The sequence below is a fragment of the Eptesicus fuscus genome, chromosome 8 (assembly GCF_027574615.1).
Source record: "Eptesicus fuscus isolate TK198812 chromosome 8, DD_ASM_mEF_20220401, whole genome shotgun sequence".
Classification (NCBI taxonomy): domain Eukaryota; kingdom Metazoa; phylum Chordata; class Mammalia; order Chiroptera; family Vespertilionidae; genus Eptesicus; species Eptesicus fuscus.
Genome location: NC_072480.1, coordinates 950,096 through 965,927, shown reverse-complemented (window position 1 = coordinate 965,927; position 15,832 = coordinate 950,096). Strand labels below are relative to the sequence as shown.

General features: G+C 43.3%; 1 protein-coding gene across 4 annotated transcripts in view; it reads left to right on the top strand.

Annotated features, from left to right (window-relative positions):
- The window catches only part of ALG5 (ALG5 dolichyl-phosphate beta-glucosyltransferase), an 85,634-nt gene that overhangs the window by 55,075 nt on the left and 14,727 nt on the right, over window positions 1–15,832 (top strand). For all 4 annotated transcript variants that reach the window (XM_054720357.1, XM_054720354.1, XM_054720355.1 and 1 more), the window contains one exon: window positions 162–221. In XM_054720357.1, coding sequence (XP_054576332.1) covers window positions 162–221 — 60 coding nt within the window. The remainder of the gene's footprint in view (window positions 1–161; window positions 222–15,832) is intronic.

Sequence of the window (15,832 nt, the reverse complement as noted above, 5' to 3'; positions counted from 1 at the left end):
GACTTCTTGAAACTGTACATATTCTGAACTCCTCAGTAAACCTCTTTAATGATATTTAATGTTACTTTCTCAAAAAGTTAAAAAAATGAAATATTCACTTTGAAAATAAATATTTTTATTAATGATATTTAAATATTAAAACATAATTGCTTTTTCTTCAGGATCAAATGGCTATTGCATGTGGATCTCGAGCTCATTTGCAAACAGAATCAATTGCTCAGGTAAGGCTTTGATTAACCGAATAGATCATTAGTTCTTTCCCCTTTTATATATACAGTAGCACAAAATAAACTTTTATATTTAATATCATAAAAATTAAGTCCCTCCAAAAAAAGAAAATTTTTATTTTGGAAAGTTTATGAAGGACTTGCACTTTTAGGAATGATTTTTTTTAATGAGTACAAGAAGAATTCACTTTAACTTGGACTGCAAGCAGCTTTCTTTGATTTTGATTTTTAAGACACAAGGAAGGAGTCCCCATTCAATTAAAATATAAGACAAATTTTCCTAAATGGTGCATTTTGAACATATCAGCTTGCTTTTTGTTTTTCCATATTGGCACACTTAAATACAATATTTTTAGTTTCATTCAAAATTTAAATTTTAACTTTATTCCTCTTAGAGAAGCACTATAGGAATGACTTGAAAGAATAAATAAGGAATCGTCCCATGCAATGTTTTGGTGATTTTAATTTTTTAAAAAATTTTCACTTACTCTTAATATACAATATTATTAGTTTCAGGTGTACAATGTAGTGATTAGGCAATTTTTAAAATTCTTTCCTTTAAAAAATGCAGGCCTATTATGTCAAGTTCAATAATTGTCTATTATATTCTTAATGGCTCATCTGTTACAATAGTCAATGGATTAAAAATCAAGTTGTATTTTTTAGTGCAAGGTCAAAATTATCTGGGGAGTGTCTTTTTTAAATGCAACATTTCTAGGCCAATCCCAGACACTCTAAATAAGCCTCTAGCCATGGGGCTAGGAGTTTGCATTTTAAAAAATTTTTCAGGTTACTCTTATGCATACCAAAGTTTGAGAACCATCAGAATAAAAGTTTGAATCTTTCCCTCAATGATTCTGAAATAAGAAATTCTAGACACAGACACCAGGTGTGTTAGGGCATAAACGGGAGTGGGGTGGGAGGACAATGAGGGGATAAGGAAACATGTAATACCTTAGTCAATAAAGAAAAAAAAATTCTAATTTTATTTTTCAAGATAAACTGATGGCAAAGTTATAGAGCCTCTTAAGGATTATGTTTAAACTAGTAGCCCATTGCAGGAAGATTCTTGCAATAGGGCTTCCTTCTGCGCTCTCCCCTGCCCCGCCTGCTTGCCTCCCTTCTCCCCACTCCACCTGCTTGCTTCTCCGCAGCTTTGCTCCCTTCTGCAGCGCTTGGCTTCTTTCTATGCTGTCTTGATATGCAAATTAACCGCTATCTTGGTTGGGTTGATTTGCATACTCGCCCTGATTGGCTGGTGGGCGTAGCTTTGGCATAGCGAAGTTGCGGTCAATTTGCATATTACTCTTTTATTAGCTAGGCTGTGGAAACCTAGACTCCTTTTTTAAGAAGTAAATTATTCTAACATCTTCCCCATGTAGTTCAGTGTTTTATATTCATATGGACTTTCAATGGTGTTTTAACCCTTTGAACTCGCTTGCTTTTTTCTCGATTTTTTTATTCTAATGCTAACCATGTCGAGTCACACTCAACATCCGAGTGCAAAAGGTTAATCTATTAATTATAGAAAACATTATACTTTTAGAAATTTAAAACTAAAAGAGTTTAGAGATTAGCTAGTTCAACTTTTATCACTTTACAGATATGTGTGGGATAAAGAAAGAAAAATATATGGCCAAGATATTTAGCACATTAGTTATAATTATAAAATAGTAGAAGCTGTAAAATACTAAATTCCAACACTAGAAAATATAGGCGTTTCCCCTGGGTGAAATATCATCCAAACAATAAAATAGATGAAAATGGAGACTATAAAACATGGGGAAATAACTAAAATATGAAGTTGTATAAAAAAAAATTACCTATACTAATAAAAGGGTAATGTGCTGATTAGACTGGAACACCTTCCGGGAGACCTTCCAGATGTCCTTCCAGACAAAGCCATGGTGGCGGGGCCGAGGCAGAGGCGGTTAGGGGAGATCAGGCCAAGAGGGTAGGGCAGTTTGGGGTGATCAGGCTGGTGGAGGGGCAGTTGGGGGAGAGCAGGCTGGCAGGGGGACAGTTGGGGGTGAACAGGCTGGCATTGGGGGGTAGTTGGGGGTGATCAGGCTGGCAGGGGGGCAATTTGGGGGAGAGCAGGCCAGCAGGGTGGGGGTAGTTGGGGAAGAGCAGACCAGCAGGCAGAGTGGTTAGGGGTGATCAGGCAGGCAGGCATGTGAGCAGTTAGGAGCCAGCAGTCCTGGATTGCGAGAAGGATGTCGACTGTCAGTTTAGGCCCGATCCCACAGGGCAGTCAGACATCCCCTGAGGGGTCCCAGATTGGAGAGGATGCAGGCCGGGCTGAGGGAAATCCCCCCCCATGCACGAATTTAATGCACCAGACCACCAGTCTATATATATGAAAGCCTAAGCGACTGTTATGACCAGAACGACGGGTCGACAAGTCGCTATGACACGCACTGACTACCAGGGAGCAGACACTCAGTGCAAGAGCTGATCCCTGGTGGTCATTGCGCTCCCACAACCAACCTCCCATGGCCGGCCAACCTTCCTCAGTCCCTCCTTCCAGGCCAGAAAACCTGCAATGGTCCCTTCCCCCAGCCAGCCACCCTCCCACAGTTCCTACCCCCACTGGCTGGCCACAATCAGCCCCTCCCCCCACCAGCGGGCCCTGACCAGTCCTCCCTTTCTCCCTCCCCTCTAACCTCCCACGGTCCCTACCCCTCACTGGCCTGCCCAATCGGCCCTTCCCTCTGGCTGGCCAACCTCCCATGGCTTCTCTTCCACAGGTGCCCAACCTCCTGTGCCCCCGCTCCCCCTGGCCACCTGGCCAACCTCCCATGGCCCCGCCCCCCAGCGAGCCAACCTTTCACGACCTCTCCCCCTGGTCATCTAGCCAACCACCCGTGGCTCCTCCCTGCAGGCAACCAACCTCCTGTGGTCCATTGCCCCCCGCCCCCGGCCGGCAAGCCAGCTGGGGGAAGGGACACAGGAGGTTGGCTGCTGGTCCCAATTAGAACTGGGCGAGGAACCCCACCTGTGCACGAATTCGTGCACTGGGCCTCTAGTACAGTATAATTTTTTATATAAAAATATCAATGCAAACTAAAACACTTAATGAAAATAGACTAGGACTAATTTAACTAGAGGACCGGTGCACAAATTCATGCACAGGAAAGCCGTCTGCTGCTCCTGCCTGCCACTCCTGCCTACCACTTCTGCTCATCCTGGCCCCACTGTGTCTGCCACGGGCTCATGCACAGTTATTTGCAATTAGGAGAGGCTTGCACCACCACAGTGGCGCTCGCCAGCTGTGAGCCCTGTGTCTGCTGCACGCCCCGTGGGTGGTTGAGGGGAGGGACAATTGGTCCTCCGGATGGGCGGTAGGATGCCTTGCAATCCCCAGATCCAGATCCATACCGCTAATGTTTGTGACACGTTTGAGGAAGCAGCCGCAGTGCCCAAGGCTGGCTTCCAGGAGGCTGGCAGCTCTTTCGGGATCATGCCAGTGGCACATGTCCATTGGTGCCTGGCCCGTCCTCTGGAGATTGGACCTGCAGGACTACTGAGGGAGTGCGTGGCTGCTGCCCTGCTGGTTGGCTGCCAGGCCAGGTCGGTCAGCTGAGCGGCACTCCCACTGTGGGAGCACACTGATCTCCAAGGGTCAGCTACTGCGTTGAGCGTCTGCCCCCTGGTGATTAGTGTGCATCATAGCAACCGGTTGACTGTTTGTTTCATCGCTTAGGCTTTTATTTATATAGACTAGTGACCTGGTATACAAATTCATGCATATTGAAAGGAAATTAATTAGAAGCAATCCTACCTAATAAAGACGGAATATGCTAATTGACTCTCACGCCATCACAAAGATGGCGGCGCCCACAGACAATAAGGAGGAAATATGCTCATTGACTGCCCTGCCCTCAAAGATGGCAGCACCCACAGCAAATAAGGAGGGAATATGCTAATTGAGTGCCCCGCCCTCAAAGATGGTGGCACCCACAGCCACAAGAGGGCAGCGCCCAGTCCCCTCAGCCACCCAGGGCCGGCCCTAGGCAAGCCTCGGATGGTGGCTGTCCAGCCGACATCCAAGGTGCAGGCAAGCCTCGAATGGCAGCTGCCCAGCCTTCTAGGGCTGCCCAAGGCTCAGGTAACCATGGCCAGCCTAGGCTTGTGCCGCCGGCAGTGGCAGCAGCAGAGGTGTGATGGGGCATCGACTTCCCCTGATTGCCTGGTCACCTCCACCCCTGAGGTCACCCAGACTGTGAGAGGGGGCAGGCCAGGCTGAGGGACTCCCCCTCCAGTGCATGAATTTTCATGCACCGGGTCTCTAGTATTTTAATATCACTATTCGCCCTTTCTCTATAATAGAAGTGTCAACCAAATTCACGATTGACAATGAAAGATGAAAACATACACATGCAATTGGTGCCAGTGAGAGCTTTATATGTATTGTGCATGTGCATTCAACTTAGCCTTTTTTTTTCCAGCTCATTAAATTTTTTTATTTTTTTGTTTTGTTTTTTTTATAAAATCTTTATTTTTCAGATTATTACAGATGTTCCTCTTTTATTCCCTGATAGCTCCCCTCCAACAGTTCCTACCCACTCCAGGGCTTCTGTCCCCTCCACCCACCCGACTTCATCCTTAGGTGTAAGTTCTTTGTCCAATCTCTTCCCGCACCCCACACATCCCCTTCCCCCGAGAATTGAGTGTCTGTTCTCTTTCCATGCCCCTGATTCTATTACATTCACCAGTTTGTTCTGTTCATCAGGTTTTTTATTCATTTGACTTTTAGATTCACTTGTTGATAGATATGTATTTGTTGTCACTTTGTTGTTCATAATTTTTTTTATCTTTACCTTTTTTTTCTTCCTCTTCTTAAAGAATACCTTTCAGAATTTCTTATAATACTGGTTTGGTGGTGATGAAGTCCTTTAGTTTTTTCTTGTCTGTGAAGATCTTTATCTGACCTTCAATTCTAAATGATAGCTTTGCTGGGTAGAGTAATCTTGGTTGTAGGTTCTTGCTGTTCATCACTTTGTATATTTCTTGACACTCCCGTCTGGCCTGCATAGTTTCTGTTGAGAAATCAGCTGACAGTCGTATGGGTGCTCCCTTGTAGGTAACTAACTGTTTTTCTCTTGCTGCTTTTAAGATTCTCTCTTTGTCTTTTGCCCTTTGCATTTTAATTATGATGTATCTTGGTGTGGTTTTCTTTGGATTCCTCTTGTTTGGGTTTCTGTGCGCTTCCTGAACTTGTAAGTCTATTTCGCTCACCAGGTGGGGGAAGTTTTCTGTCATTATTTCTTCAAATAGGTTTTCAATATCTTGCTCTCTCTCTTCTTCCGGCACACTCATAATTCTGATGTTGGTACGCTTGAAGTTGTCCCAGAGGCTCCTTACACTATCTTCACATTTTTGGATTCTTTTTGCTTTATGCTTTTCTGGTTGGGTGTTTTTTACTTCTTCATATTTCAAATCTTTGACTTGATTCTTGGGATCCTCTAGCCTGTTGTTGGATCTCTGTATATTATTCTTTATTTCAGCCATTGAATGCTTAATTTCTGATTGATCTTTTTTCATATTCTTGAGGGTCTCACTAAATTTCTCAGAAGTTTCTAGAAGATTCTTGAGTAACTTTATAACTGTGGTTTTGAACTCTATGTCCAGTATTTTGCTTTCATCCATTTCTTTCATTTGTGATTTGTTTCTTTGTCTCTGCATTTTGGCTGCTTCCCTGTATTTGTTTCTATGTACTGGGTAGCTGCTAAGTCTCCTTGAGTTGATAGAGTAGCTCTGTGTGCTAGGTGTCCTATAGGGCCCAGTGGCTCATCCTCTCCAATCACCTGAGGTGGACACTCCTGGTGCACCCTTTTGTGGACTGTTGGCACAGTCTTGTTGTAGCTAACACTTGATTGTTGTTGATATCATTAGGAGGAATTGACCTCAGGCCAATTGGCTGTGATGACCAGCTTTGCCTACACTGGAAGATCTGTTGCACAGGAGACACCCTTATGTGGCAGGACTTGCTTCAGTGGGGCTTTGGTGCTCACTGAGTCTGCCCTTGAGTGTGTCTCTTATGGATGTGAAGAGTTGTAATCCAGTATGGTCTCACACTGATCACTGGGTACACTGGCTCTTGGATCTCCAAGGAGGTGCAAGGTCAGCCACTGTCTGGGGCCACCCAGCAGGAGCTACAGAGACATCTGCAGATTCCTCCTCTTTGTATGAGGTTTGGAAGTGCCCAGATGAGGCGTAGCTGTGAAGCAAGGCAGGCTGCTGCTGCCGGGCCTTGAGCCTTCTTTTGGAAGCTCTGGGGCTCTCTGACCCAGCTGCAGTTTGACAGGTTTTAGGTGGAGAAAGGACAGGCCATTCATATGCAAAAGCCGATGTGCACAGCTTGGGTGGGGTTGTAAATTTGGTGGGGTGGGGTCTCTGGGAATCACTAGGGCAGAGCAAACAGCAATGGCTGCCAGTCAGTCCTGCACAGGATAGGTCCCCAGTTCTCTGCATCCTGCACCCTGGTCCAGGAACAATGATCACTGTGAGCACCTCTGAGAGAAAGCCACCCTCGCGTTCCTGTCCCGATGCCAGACAGTCCAGGTTCTCCTGTATGTCTGGGTCCCCCCCTAGTCTCTCCCGGAACTGGCATTCAGAGCAAGCGGGAGCGCTTGTATCTCCCTCCCGATTAAAAGAACAGCACATCCAGGTGCCAGCACTTTCTGCACCTCCGCACCTCTTACCAGTCTCACTGCACTTTCTTCACCTCTCTAGTTGTGGGACTTCCACTCAGCCAGCTTTACCCCGGTTCTGGGTGGTCGTTGTTCTGCCTTTAATTGTAATTTTGATGTGGTTGTGACAGGCTGCAAGTATGGATGTTTACTTATGCTGCCATCTTGGTTCTCCTCCTCAACTTAGCCTTTTGTAGATATAGAACAAACTTGCTTTCTGATTTAGCTAAACTTTTTCCAGCCCAGTGAAGTACCTCAACTTCTCTTTCAGGTAATTGTCAGCAACACAGCAGTGAACATCAACACAAAGCACATTATTATTATAGATCACACAGGGAGAAAAAAGGGTAAAATATTTAACTGTAGCAACTTTTTATTATATTCTGCACAGTGAGAAAACCAGAAGTTATTTTCAAGGTCCATCATTTCTTCTTTTCAGTCGGGTCAAATTTCTTTTTTCTTTTTTTTAATGTATTTTGATTTATTACAGAGAGGAAGGGAGAAGGATAGAGTGTTAGAAACATTGATGAGAGAGAAACATTGATCAGCTGCCTCCTGCACACCTCCCACTGGGTATGTGCCCGCAACCAAGGTACATGCCCTTGACCGGAATTGAACCTGGGACCTTTCAGTCTGTAGGCTGACGCTCTATCCACTGAGCCAAACCGGTGAGGTCTCGGGTCAACTTTCTAAGCTTTCTAAATCTCTGTTTTCTGGCTAATGAATAAAAAATAGTATTCCACTGAGTCTCCTATCTACCTACTCCAGGAATTCTGTGAGGATCAAATGAGATGAGGCACAGGAAAACGCTTCACAGATATTTGGTTACAGTGTAAAGTGTTTCCACCTGGCTATAAAGCAAGTCATGTTCCTGGCCTGAAGAAACTCCAAGGAGGCTATTCGTCGCTAGGGAGAGAGAGCCAGGTGCTGCTACTTGACATCATTACCCAGACAGAGGGAAGGACACTTATCATATTAGCCTTTTATACAGATAGACTAGAGGCCTGGTGCACAAAAATTCATGCACTCGGGTGGGGGTCCCTCAGCCCAGCCTGTGCTCTCTTGCTGTCCGGGACCCCTTGGGGGGTGTTCGACTGACGGCTTAGGCCCGCTCCCCAGGGGAACGAGCCTGAGTTGGCAGTCAGACATCCCTCTGAGCCCGGGAGCCCTTGGGGGATGTCGGACTAGCGGCTTAGGCCCGCTCCCTGCCGGACATCCTTAGTGCTGCCACGGGGGCAGGAGAGGCTCCCGCCACCGCCACTGCACTAGCCAGCCATGAGCCAGCTTCTTGCTGAGCAGCGCTCCCCCTGTGGAAGCACACTGACCACCAGGTGGCAGCTCCTGCATTGTTCATATGCCCCCTATTGGTCAGTGCACGTCATAGCTACCTGTCATTCTGCCATTAAGGTCAATTTGCATATTACCCTTTTGTTATATAGGATGGTTTTGTGAATACATTTTTTCCTTTAAAAAACTATATCAATGTAGGTAAAAAGGATAATCTACTTGGTAAAAGATAAAGATAGATTAGAGAAATAGGAAGGAATGATTAGGAAGCTATTGAAGTAATCAAAGCAAGAGATAATTGCAACCTATATTTATTGTTGTTGACAATATAAAGGAACTGTGTTTTGGTTTTGGTTTTAATGCTCTAAATTCTTTTCACTTAGAACTCCCATTAGTTGAAAATTCTTTTAGTTTTTATTAGAATAGTATTTAAATGAGACTGTGTAAGGTCTAAATCTTATTTTACCCAATTCTGGTTTTAGGCAGACATCAAGAGCTCTGTCTCATGATCTGTATGCTTATAATTTATCTTGTGTTCCATCCATCCCTCCAACTCTAAAACTAACTGATTTGCCCCAGTCAGGTAGATCAGTTGATTAGAGCATCATCCGTATATACCAAGGTTGTGGGTTCAATCTCCTGTTAGGTCATATACAAAAAGCAACCAATGAATGCATGAGTGGAACAACAAATAGATGTCTAAATAAACAAACAAACAGACAATTTTAAAACTTAAGTGATTGATTAGTGCTTTTGGACCCCACAGAATTGGCTGCTACTCTATAAAATGAAAGGATAAATTTATCCACTGACTAAGGACCTGCTATTGTCTACTGCAAATGCTATGCATAACTGCTATTCAGAAGGCTTGTAGTTCAATTCCAGATGGTCTCATAGAACTATACCTGTCTTTTTTCCATTTTTAAATCATTTTTTTGCTTTTTTAAAATGTTTTAAAGTATTATGTCTCCTTTTTCCCCATTGATCCCCCAACCCCCTCTCCCCCTGCCACTTAAAGCCTCCAGGACAAGCCCCTACAGCCCCAGTGTGTGTGTCCATTGGTTATGCTATTATGCATGCATACAAGTCCTTTGGTTGATCTCTACCCCTCTCCCCTCCCTCCCCTCCTTCTCTCTTAGGTTGGACCGTCTGTTCAGTGTTACCTTGTCTCTGGATCTATTTTTGTTCATCAGTTTATGCTGATCATTGTATCCCACATATGAGTGACATTATGTGATACTTATCTTTCTCTGACTGGCTTATTTCGCTTAGCATAATGCTCTCCAATTCCATCTATGCTGTTGCAAATGGTAAAAGTTCCTTCTTTTTTTTTTTTTAGTACCATAGTATTCCATTGTGTAGATGTACCAGAGTTTTTTAATCCACTCATCTTCATTTTTGTTTTTTAAATTACAGTTGACATACATTATTATATTAGTTTTAGGTGTACACTGTAGTTGTACATAAGTTGCTTAACTTATCAATCAATCATCCCAATAAATTTTGCATCCATCTGACAACATGCATAGTTATTAGAATATTAGTAACTTCATTCCCTATGCTTTACTTTACATCCTCATGACTATTCTGTACTTCTTAATCCCTTCAGCTTTTCACCCATCTTGCTAGTCTCCTGCCTATCTAGCCACCCTCAAAATGTTCTCTATATTTATGAGTCTGTTTCTGTTCTGCTTGTTTGATTATATTGGTTTTTAGATTCAATTATTGATAGGTATGTATTTATTGCCATTTTATCATTCATATTTTTTATCTTCTTCTTTTTTTTTTTTTCCTTCCTAAGAAGACCCTTTAACATTTCATATAATATTGGTTTGGTAGTGATGAATTCCTTTAGCTTTTTCTTGCTGGGAAGCTCTATATCTGTCCCTCGATTCTAAATGATAACTTTGCTGAGTAGAGAAATCTTGGTTGTAGGTCTTTACTTTTCATCACTTTGAATATTTCTTGCTACTCCCTTCTGGCCTGCAAAGTTTCTGTTGAGAATAAGTTGACAGTCATATGGGAGGACTCCCTTGAAGGTAACTAACTACATTTATCTTGCTGCTTTTAAGATTCTCTCTTTGTCTTTAACCTTTTGCATTTTAATTATGGTGTGTCTTGGTGTAGGCCTCTTTGGTTTCATCTTGTTTGGGACTCTGTTCTTCCTGGACTTTTATGTCTATTCTTCACCAAGTTAGGGAAGCTTTCTATCACTTTTTCAAACAGGTTTTCAATTTCTTGCTCCCTCTCTTCTCCTTCCAGCACCCCCATGATATGAATGTTAGTACACTTGAAGTTGTTCCTGAGGCTCCTTAAACTATCCTCATTTTTTTTTATTTTTTTTCTTTTCTTTTTAAAATTTTTTATTTTTTCTTTTTTCCTCCTTATATTCCAAATAGCTAATTTGATTATTGGTTTCATCTACTCTAGTGTTGATTCTCTGTAAATTATCCTTTACTTCTGTTAGTTTATCCTTTATTTCTGACTAGTCCTTTTTTATGCTGCTGAGGTTCTCACTCAGTGCATTAAGCATCCTTATAACCAGTGTTTTGAACTCTGAATCTAGTAGATTGCTTCTCTCCGTTTTGTTTAGTTTTTATTTTTCTGGAGTTTTGTTCTGTTCTTTCATTTGGGACATTTGTCTCTTCATTTTGGCAGCCTCCTTGTGTTTGTTTCTATGTATTAGGTAGAGCTGCTACATCTCCCAACTTGGTAGAGTGGCCTAACGTAGTCAGTGTTCTGGTGGCACAACCTCCCTGATCCCCCAAGCAGGGCCCTCAAGGGGCATCTCCCATGGGGGCTGTGTATTCCCTCCTCTTGTAGTTTAACTTTGATTGCTGTTGGCTTGTCAATAGGAGGGATTTACCCCCAGCTCAATCAGCTGCAAGGACTGGCTATGACCACCAACCACTGACCTTGGACCACTGTGGATAATCAACTGTGTAAGAGCCCATCTCAGAGAGCAGGACTTACTTCAATGGGGCTATGGTGCTTGCTTAGTCCGCTCATTGAGTGTGTTGCCTATAGAGGTGGTTGAGCCATTGATGCTTTGATATAGTCTAAAGCTGTCCACTGAGTTACTGTCTGTGAGGCTTCCCAGAGTTGCAGGCCAAGGTCAGCCACTGCTTTTGTTCTGCTGGGGACCACCCAGTGTGAGCTACAAAGCAGTCCGCAGATGGCTGCTACTTGTGCTGGGTTTGGAGTGCCCAGGGGAGGCCCAAGGACTGCTGCTGTGAGTACCACCCTGAGGCCACTTAGCCAGAGGTACTGGGCATGCTGAGGCCAGCTGCTGCTTGTTTGAGAGATTTTTAAGAGAATCTGAAGCATGAGCAAGACAGGCCATTTGTATGGAAAAGCTGCTGGAAACAGCTTAGATGAGTCCGAAAGTTATGAAGTTGTATGTCATGGGGCCTCAAGGAATCACTGGGGCCGGGGGTAGCGGGGGTGGGGGCAGTGGGAGGGGACAAGGACAAACAGTGTGAGCCATGTTGATGGAGACTCAGATATAACTCCCACCTGCCAGCTCTGTGGGGATAGGCTCATCCAAGGATCAATGGACTCTGCCAGCACTTCTGTCTGGGAGAGCTTGTTTGCCCAGTTCTTGCCCTGATGCCAGATAATTTTGCTCCTCCCCATATGTCTCTGTTGCTTTTCAAGCTGCAGTCCCAGCACTGAAGCTCATAGGGAGTGAGTCTGACTAAGTCCCTGAATGGGCCCTTTAAGAGGAATTGCCTGGGATCAGCAGCCTTTGTCTTCCTCAGCCTCAGTCCCTGCTGGTTTTTACAGCCAGAAATCATGAGGACTTCTCTTCCTAGCACTGGAACCCAGAGTTGGGGGTAGGGTGCTGGTGTGGGGCTGGGACCCCTTGCTCCTCAAGGTGGAGCTCCACAGCTGAGATATCCCTTCCAATTTTTATCTGCCACATTTTGGTGTAGTATCAGCCTGTTCCACATCTTCACCTCCCCTCATAGCCTGGATATGGCTTCTTTAATTCCCTAGTTGTAGGACTTCCATTCAGCCAGATTTCAATTGGTTCTGAATGATGGTTACTCTGTAATTTAGTTGTAATTTTGAGGTGGTTGTGGGAGGAGGTGAGTACCACTCTTACTTATGCCACAGTGTTGTTCAGAAGTGAGAGCTTCCACAACTAAATCTTATTGAAGGTCCTTTCCGAGAAACAACACATCCTTTTGCCACATGTCCAAGAAACTGCAGCATGGCCTCCCATTTCTGAGCACTCAGTTTTTTTCTGAATGTGCTGTAGCTAACATAAACCCCTGTATAGTGGATAGTGAAAAAGTTACAAAAGAATTAATAATCAAAATAATAAACTGTGACTTCAATAGCTTAATTGCATAGATTTCAGACTTATCTTTTCTAAATACATTTATACATATTCTCAGTTAATGCTACCATGTGTTCTGCTCCCTTGGAAGTAAAACAGGTTACAGCACTGATGGAATCTTTTAGCACCCTTAAATGTATTCATATTTGTTCTGTGTAACAGTTATAATAATAATGTTTATGTTGTGTGGGTATTCTTGAATTTATCATTTAAAAGATTCAAAATAGAATATATTACTATGTGATGTCTTTAGATTTTCTTTGAAGACATCTTGGGACTTCTTTGAACTTCTTATTTTAAGATAATGAAATTCCTTTAAATTTTACCTGAATTCCTTGTTTATATTTCACAACATTAGAAAGATTATTTTTAATATTGAAGTAGTGAATGTCTTTTTCCTTGATGTTTTTTAGAAGTCTCCCAGAAGTTCATATAATGCTATTCTATGACTTTGTTAGCTTTATTTTATTAAGTTTATCTTATAATATATTTTCATTTGTCTTTTAAATTTAAGATATTTGCCAGGTTTTTAAAATTAAAGAAAGATCTTCTTTGTAGTTAATTGTTATATTTTAAATATGATACACATCAAATTTAAAGTATTCATGTGAACTTCACGTTTCTAGATTTTAAAAATAGCCATTATCCTAAAACAAACAAAAATCTTCTATTCACATAGAAGCAAAAACAGTCATGAGTATTTTTATTTATAACTAGTAAGGTCACCTAAATCACATTCAAGAAAAATAATTTATAGCTATTGTTTTTCTACCTTTTAGTTTTTCTTTTTCTGTCTTTGAATTTCTACTTGTTCCTTTCCTAAGCGTAAATGCTCTTTTGGAGGATTGATCAGTCAACCAATATTTATTGGAAATATTTTATATGGAAGGCAAGGTGTTGTGAAATTCCCAGAGCATTTTAAAATTAGGTTTCTGCCCTATCTACTTAGAGAAGTAGGATATAATTATATCAAAACATAACTAGAGATTCTAGGTGATAAATGAGAAGTGTTAGATCCTTTCAAAAAGTTTATTTTATATACTTTATAAATATTTTATTCTTCCTCCCCTTCTTGGCCTATTGACTTGAGTGAAATTGTGGTCAAAAGATTAAAATGAGCTTTCAAGCTTTCCTTATTAAAAATATTTATTGAGTTTCTATTACTTTCTGTGCCAAATACTTGGCTAAAGACTTTAATATTATCTCATTGAATTCTTGTGATAACATCTGAAAGTAGGCATTTTCATTCCCACTTTCAAATGAGGAAAGTGAGACAGAGTGTGTAAGTAACTTGCTCATGGTTACCCTAATTATTAATGAATTTGAATATAGGTCTCTTAGTTCAGTGGGCTTTTTTCTACTTATGTTATCAATTAGTCGTGGTTCTTTCAATGATGATAGAAAAAGCTATGTGAATGAAGAATGATACTAAAGATTACAATTACAAAAAAACAAAAGGGTGAACAGACCTTTCTCTACTGGTATACGATATTAAATATTTTATATAGACTCATAATAGGTTGTTTATATAAATATCTAATTATTATTCCATGGGTCTATTAACCCATCTTAAGAGATCCTGTCTTTTATAATTCCAAATATGAAAGTCTTGAATACAGTGATAACTAAGGATCTATTATTCTTATGTTTTAACTAGTGGCCCGGTGCATGAAATTCGTGCATGGAGGGGGTGTCCCTCAGCCCGGCCTGCACCCTCTTCAATCTGGGACCCCTCGAAGGATGTCCTATTGCCGGTTTACAGGGAATGGGCCTAAACTGGCAGTTGGACAACCCTCTCGCAATCCAGGACTGCTGCCTCCTAAGCACTCACCTGCAGGCCTGCTCGCCTTCAACTGCCCCCTGCCGCCGGCCTGCTCACCCCCAAATGCCCACCCTCCAGACTGATCACCCCCAACTGCCCCCTGTGCCAGTGGGCTTGCCCCCAACTGCCTCCCCTGCCGGTCTGCTCACCCCCAACTGCCCCCCCTGCTGGCCTGCTCACCCCCACCTCCCCTCCCCTGCCGGTCTGCTCACCCCCAACTGCCCCCCCTGCTGGCCTGCTCGCCCCCACCTCCCCTCCCCACTGGCCTGCTCACCCCCAACTGGCCCTCCTGCTGGTCTGCTCACCCCCAATGCCCCCCCCCCACCAGCCTGATCACCCACAACTGCCGTCCCATCCTGGCCTGATCACCCACAACTGCCTTCCCCTCTTGGCCTCTAACCGCCTCTACCTCGGCCCTGCCACCATGGCTTTGTCCAGAAGAACATCCAGAAGATCTCCTGGAAGGTCTCCCAGTCTAATTAGCATATTACACTTTTATTAGTATAGATAGAGGCCTGGTGCATGGGTGGGGGCCAGCTGGTTTGCCCTGAAGGGTGTCCTGGATCAGAGTGGGGTTCCCTTGGAGTGTGGGGTGGCCTGGGTGAGAGGCCTGTGGTGGTTTGCAGGCTGGCCATGCCCCCCACGGGCTGAGGGTCCCCATGGGGGGCATGGACAGCCTGGGTGAGGGGCTGAGGGCTATTTTCAGGTTGGCCACACTCCCTTCAGGGTGGGGGTCCCCACTGGGCTTCCTGGCCAGCCTGGGTAAATGGCTGAGGGTCATTTTCAGGCTGACCACGCCCCCCAGCGATCCAGGCTCCAAGCCCCTCCTTTTTTTTTTTCTCCAGCTCCTCCTTGAGTGGAGGCTAGGGTCGGCTGGAAGCCTGGGTCACCCCCGGTGACCCAGGCCCCCAGCCACTCCTTGAGTGGTGGCCAGGGAGGGCAGGAATCTTGGCTTCTTCCATCGCCGGGGGCAACCCAAGCCTCCTGCTTGATCCAGCTCCATCGCCTCTGCCATCTTTGTTGGGTTGATTTGCATACTCACTCCTGATTGGCTGGTGGGCATAGCGGAGGGACTGTCAATTAGCATGTTTCTCTTTTATTAGTGTAGACGTTTTCAGTGTTTAATGAATAATAGAATATTATGTCCTGTTGTTACTAATAATGAAATTAATTACTAATAACAATAATTAATAAACAGGAATTAAGATTACGTAACCTTTTGCACTCGGATGTCGAGTGTGACTCGACACAGCATTGGTAGCAGCTCTTTTTATACTCTTTGAATGTTTCAAATATAAAAAAATCAAAATAAGTTTGTATGAAAAGAAACTCCAGTTTTTTATTCTACTGCCGCACTTTGTAAAATCTGGGGTATTTAAAAAATTAAATCCCGAGTAGAATAAAGGAATCGAGAAAAAAGCAAGCGAGTGCAAAGGGTTAAGTTTAGTATCTAAAA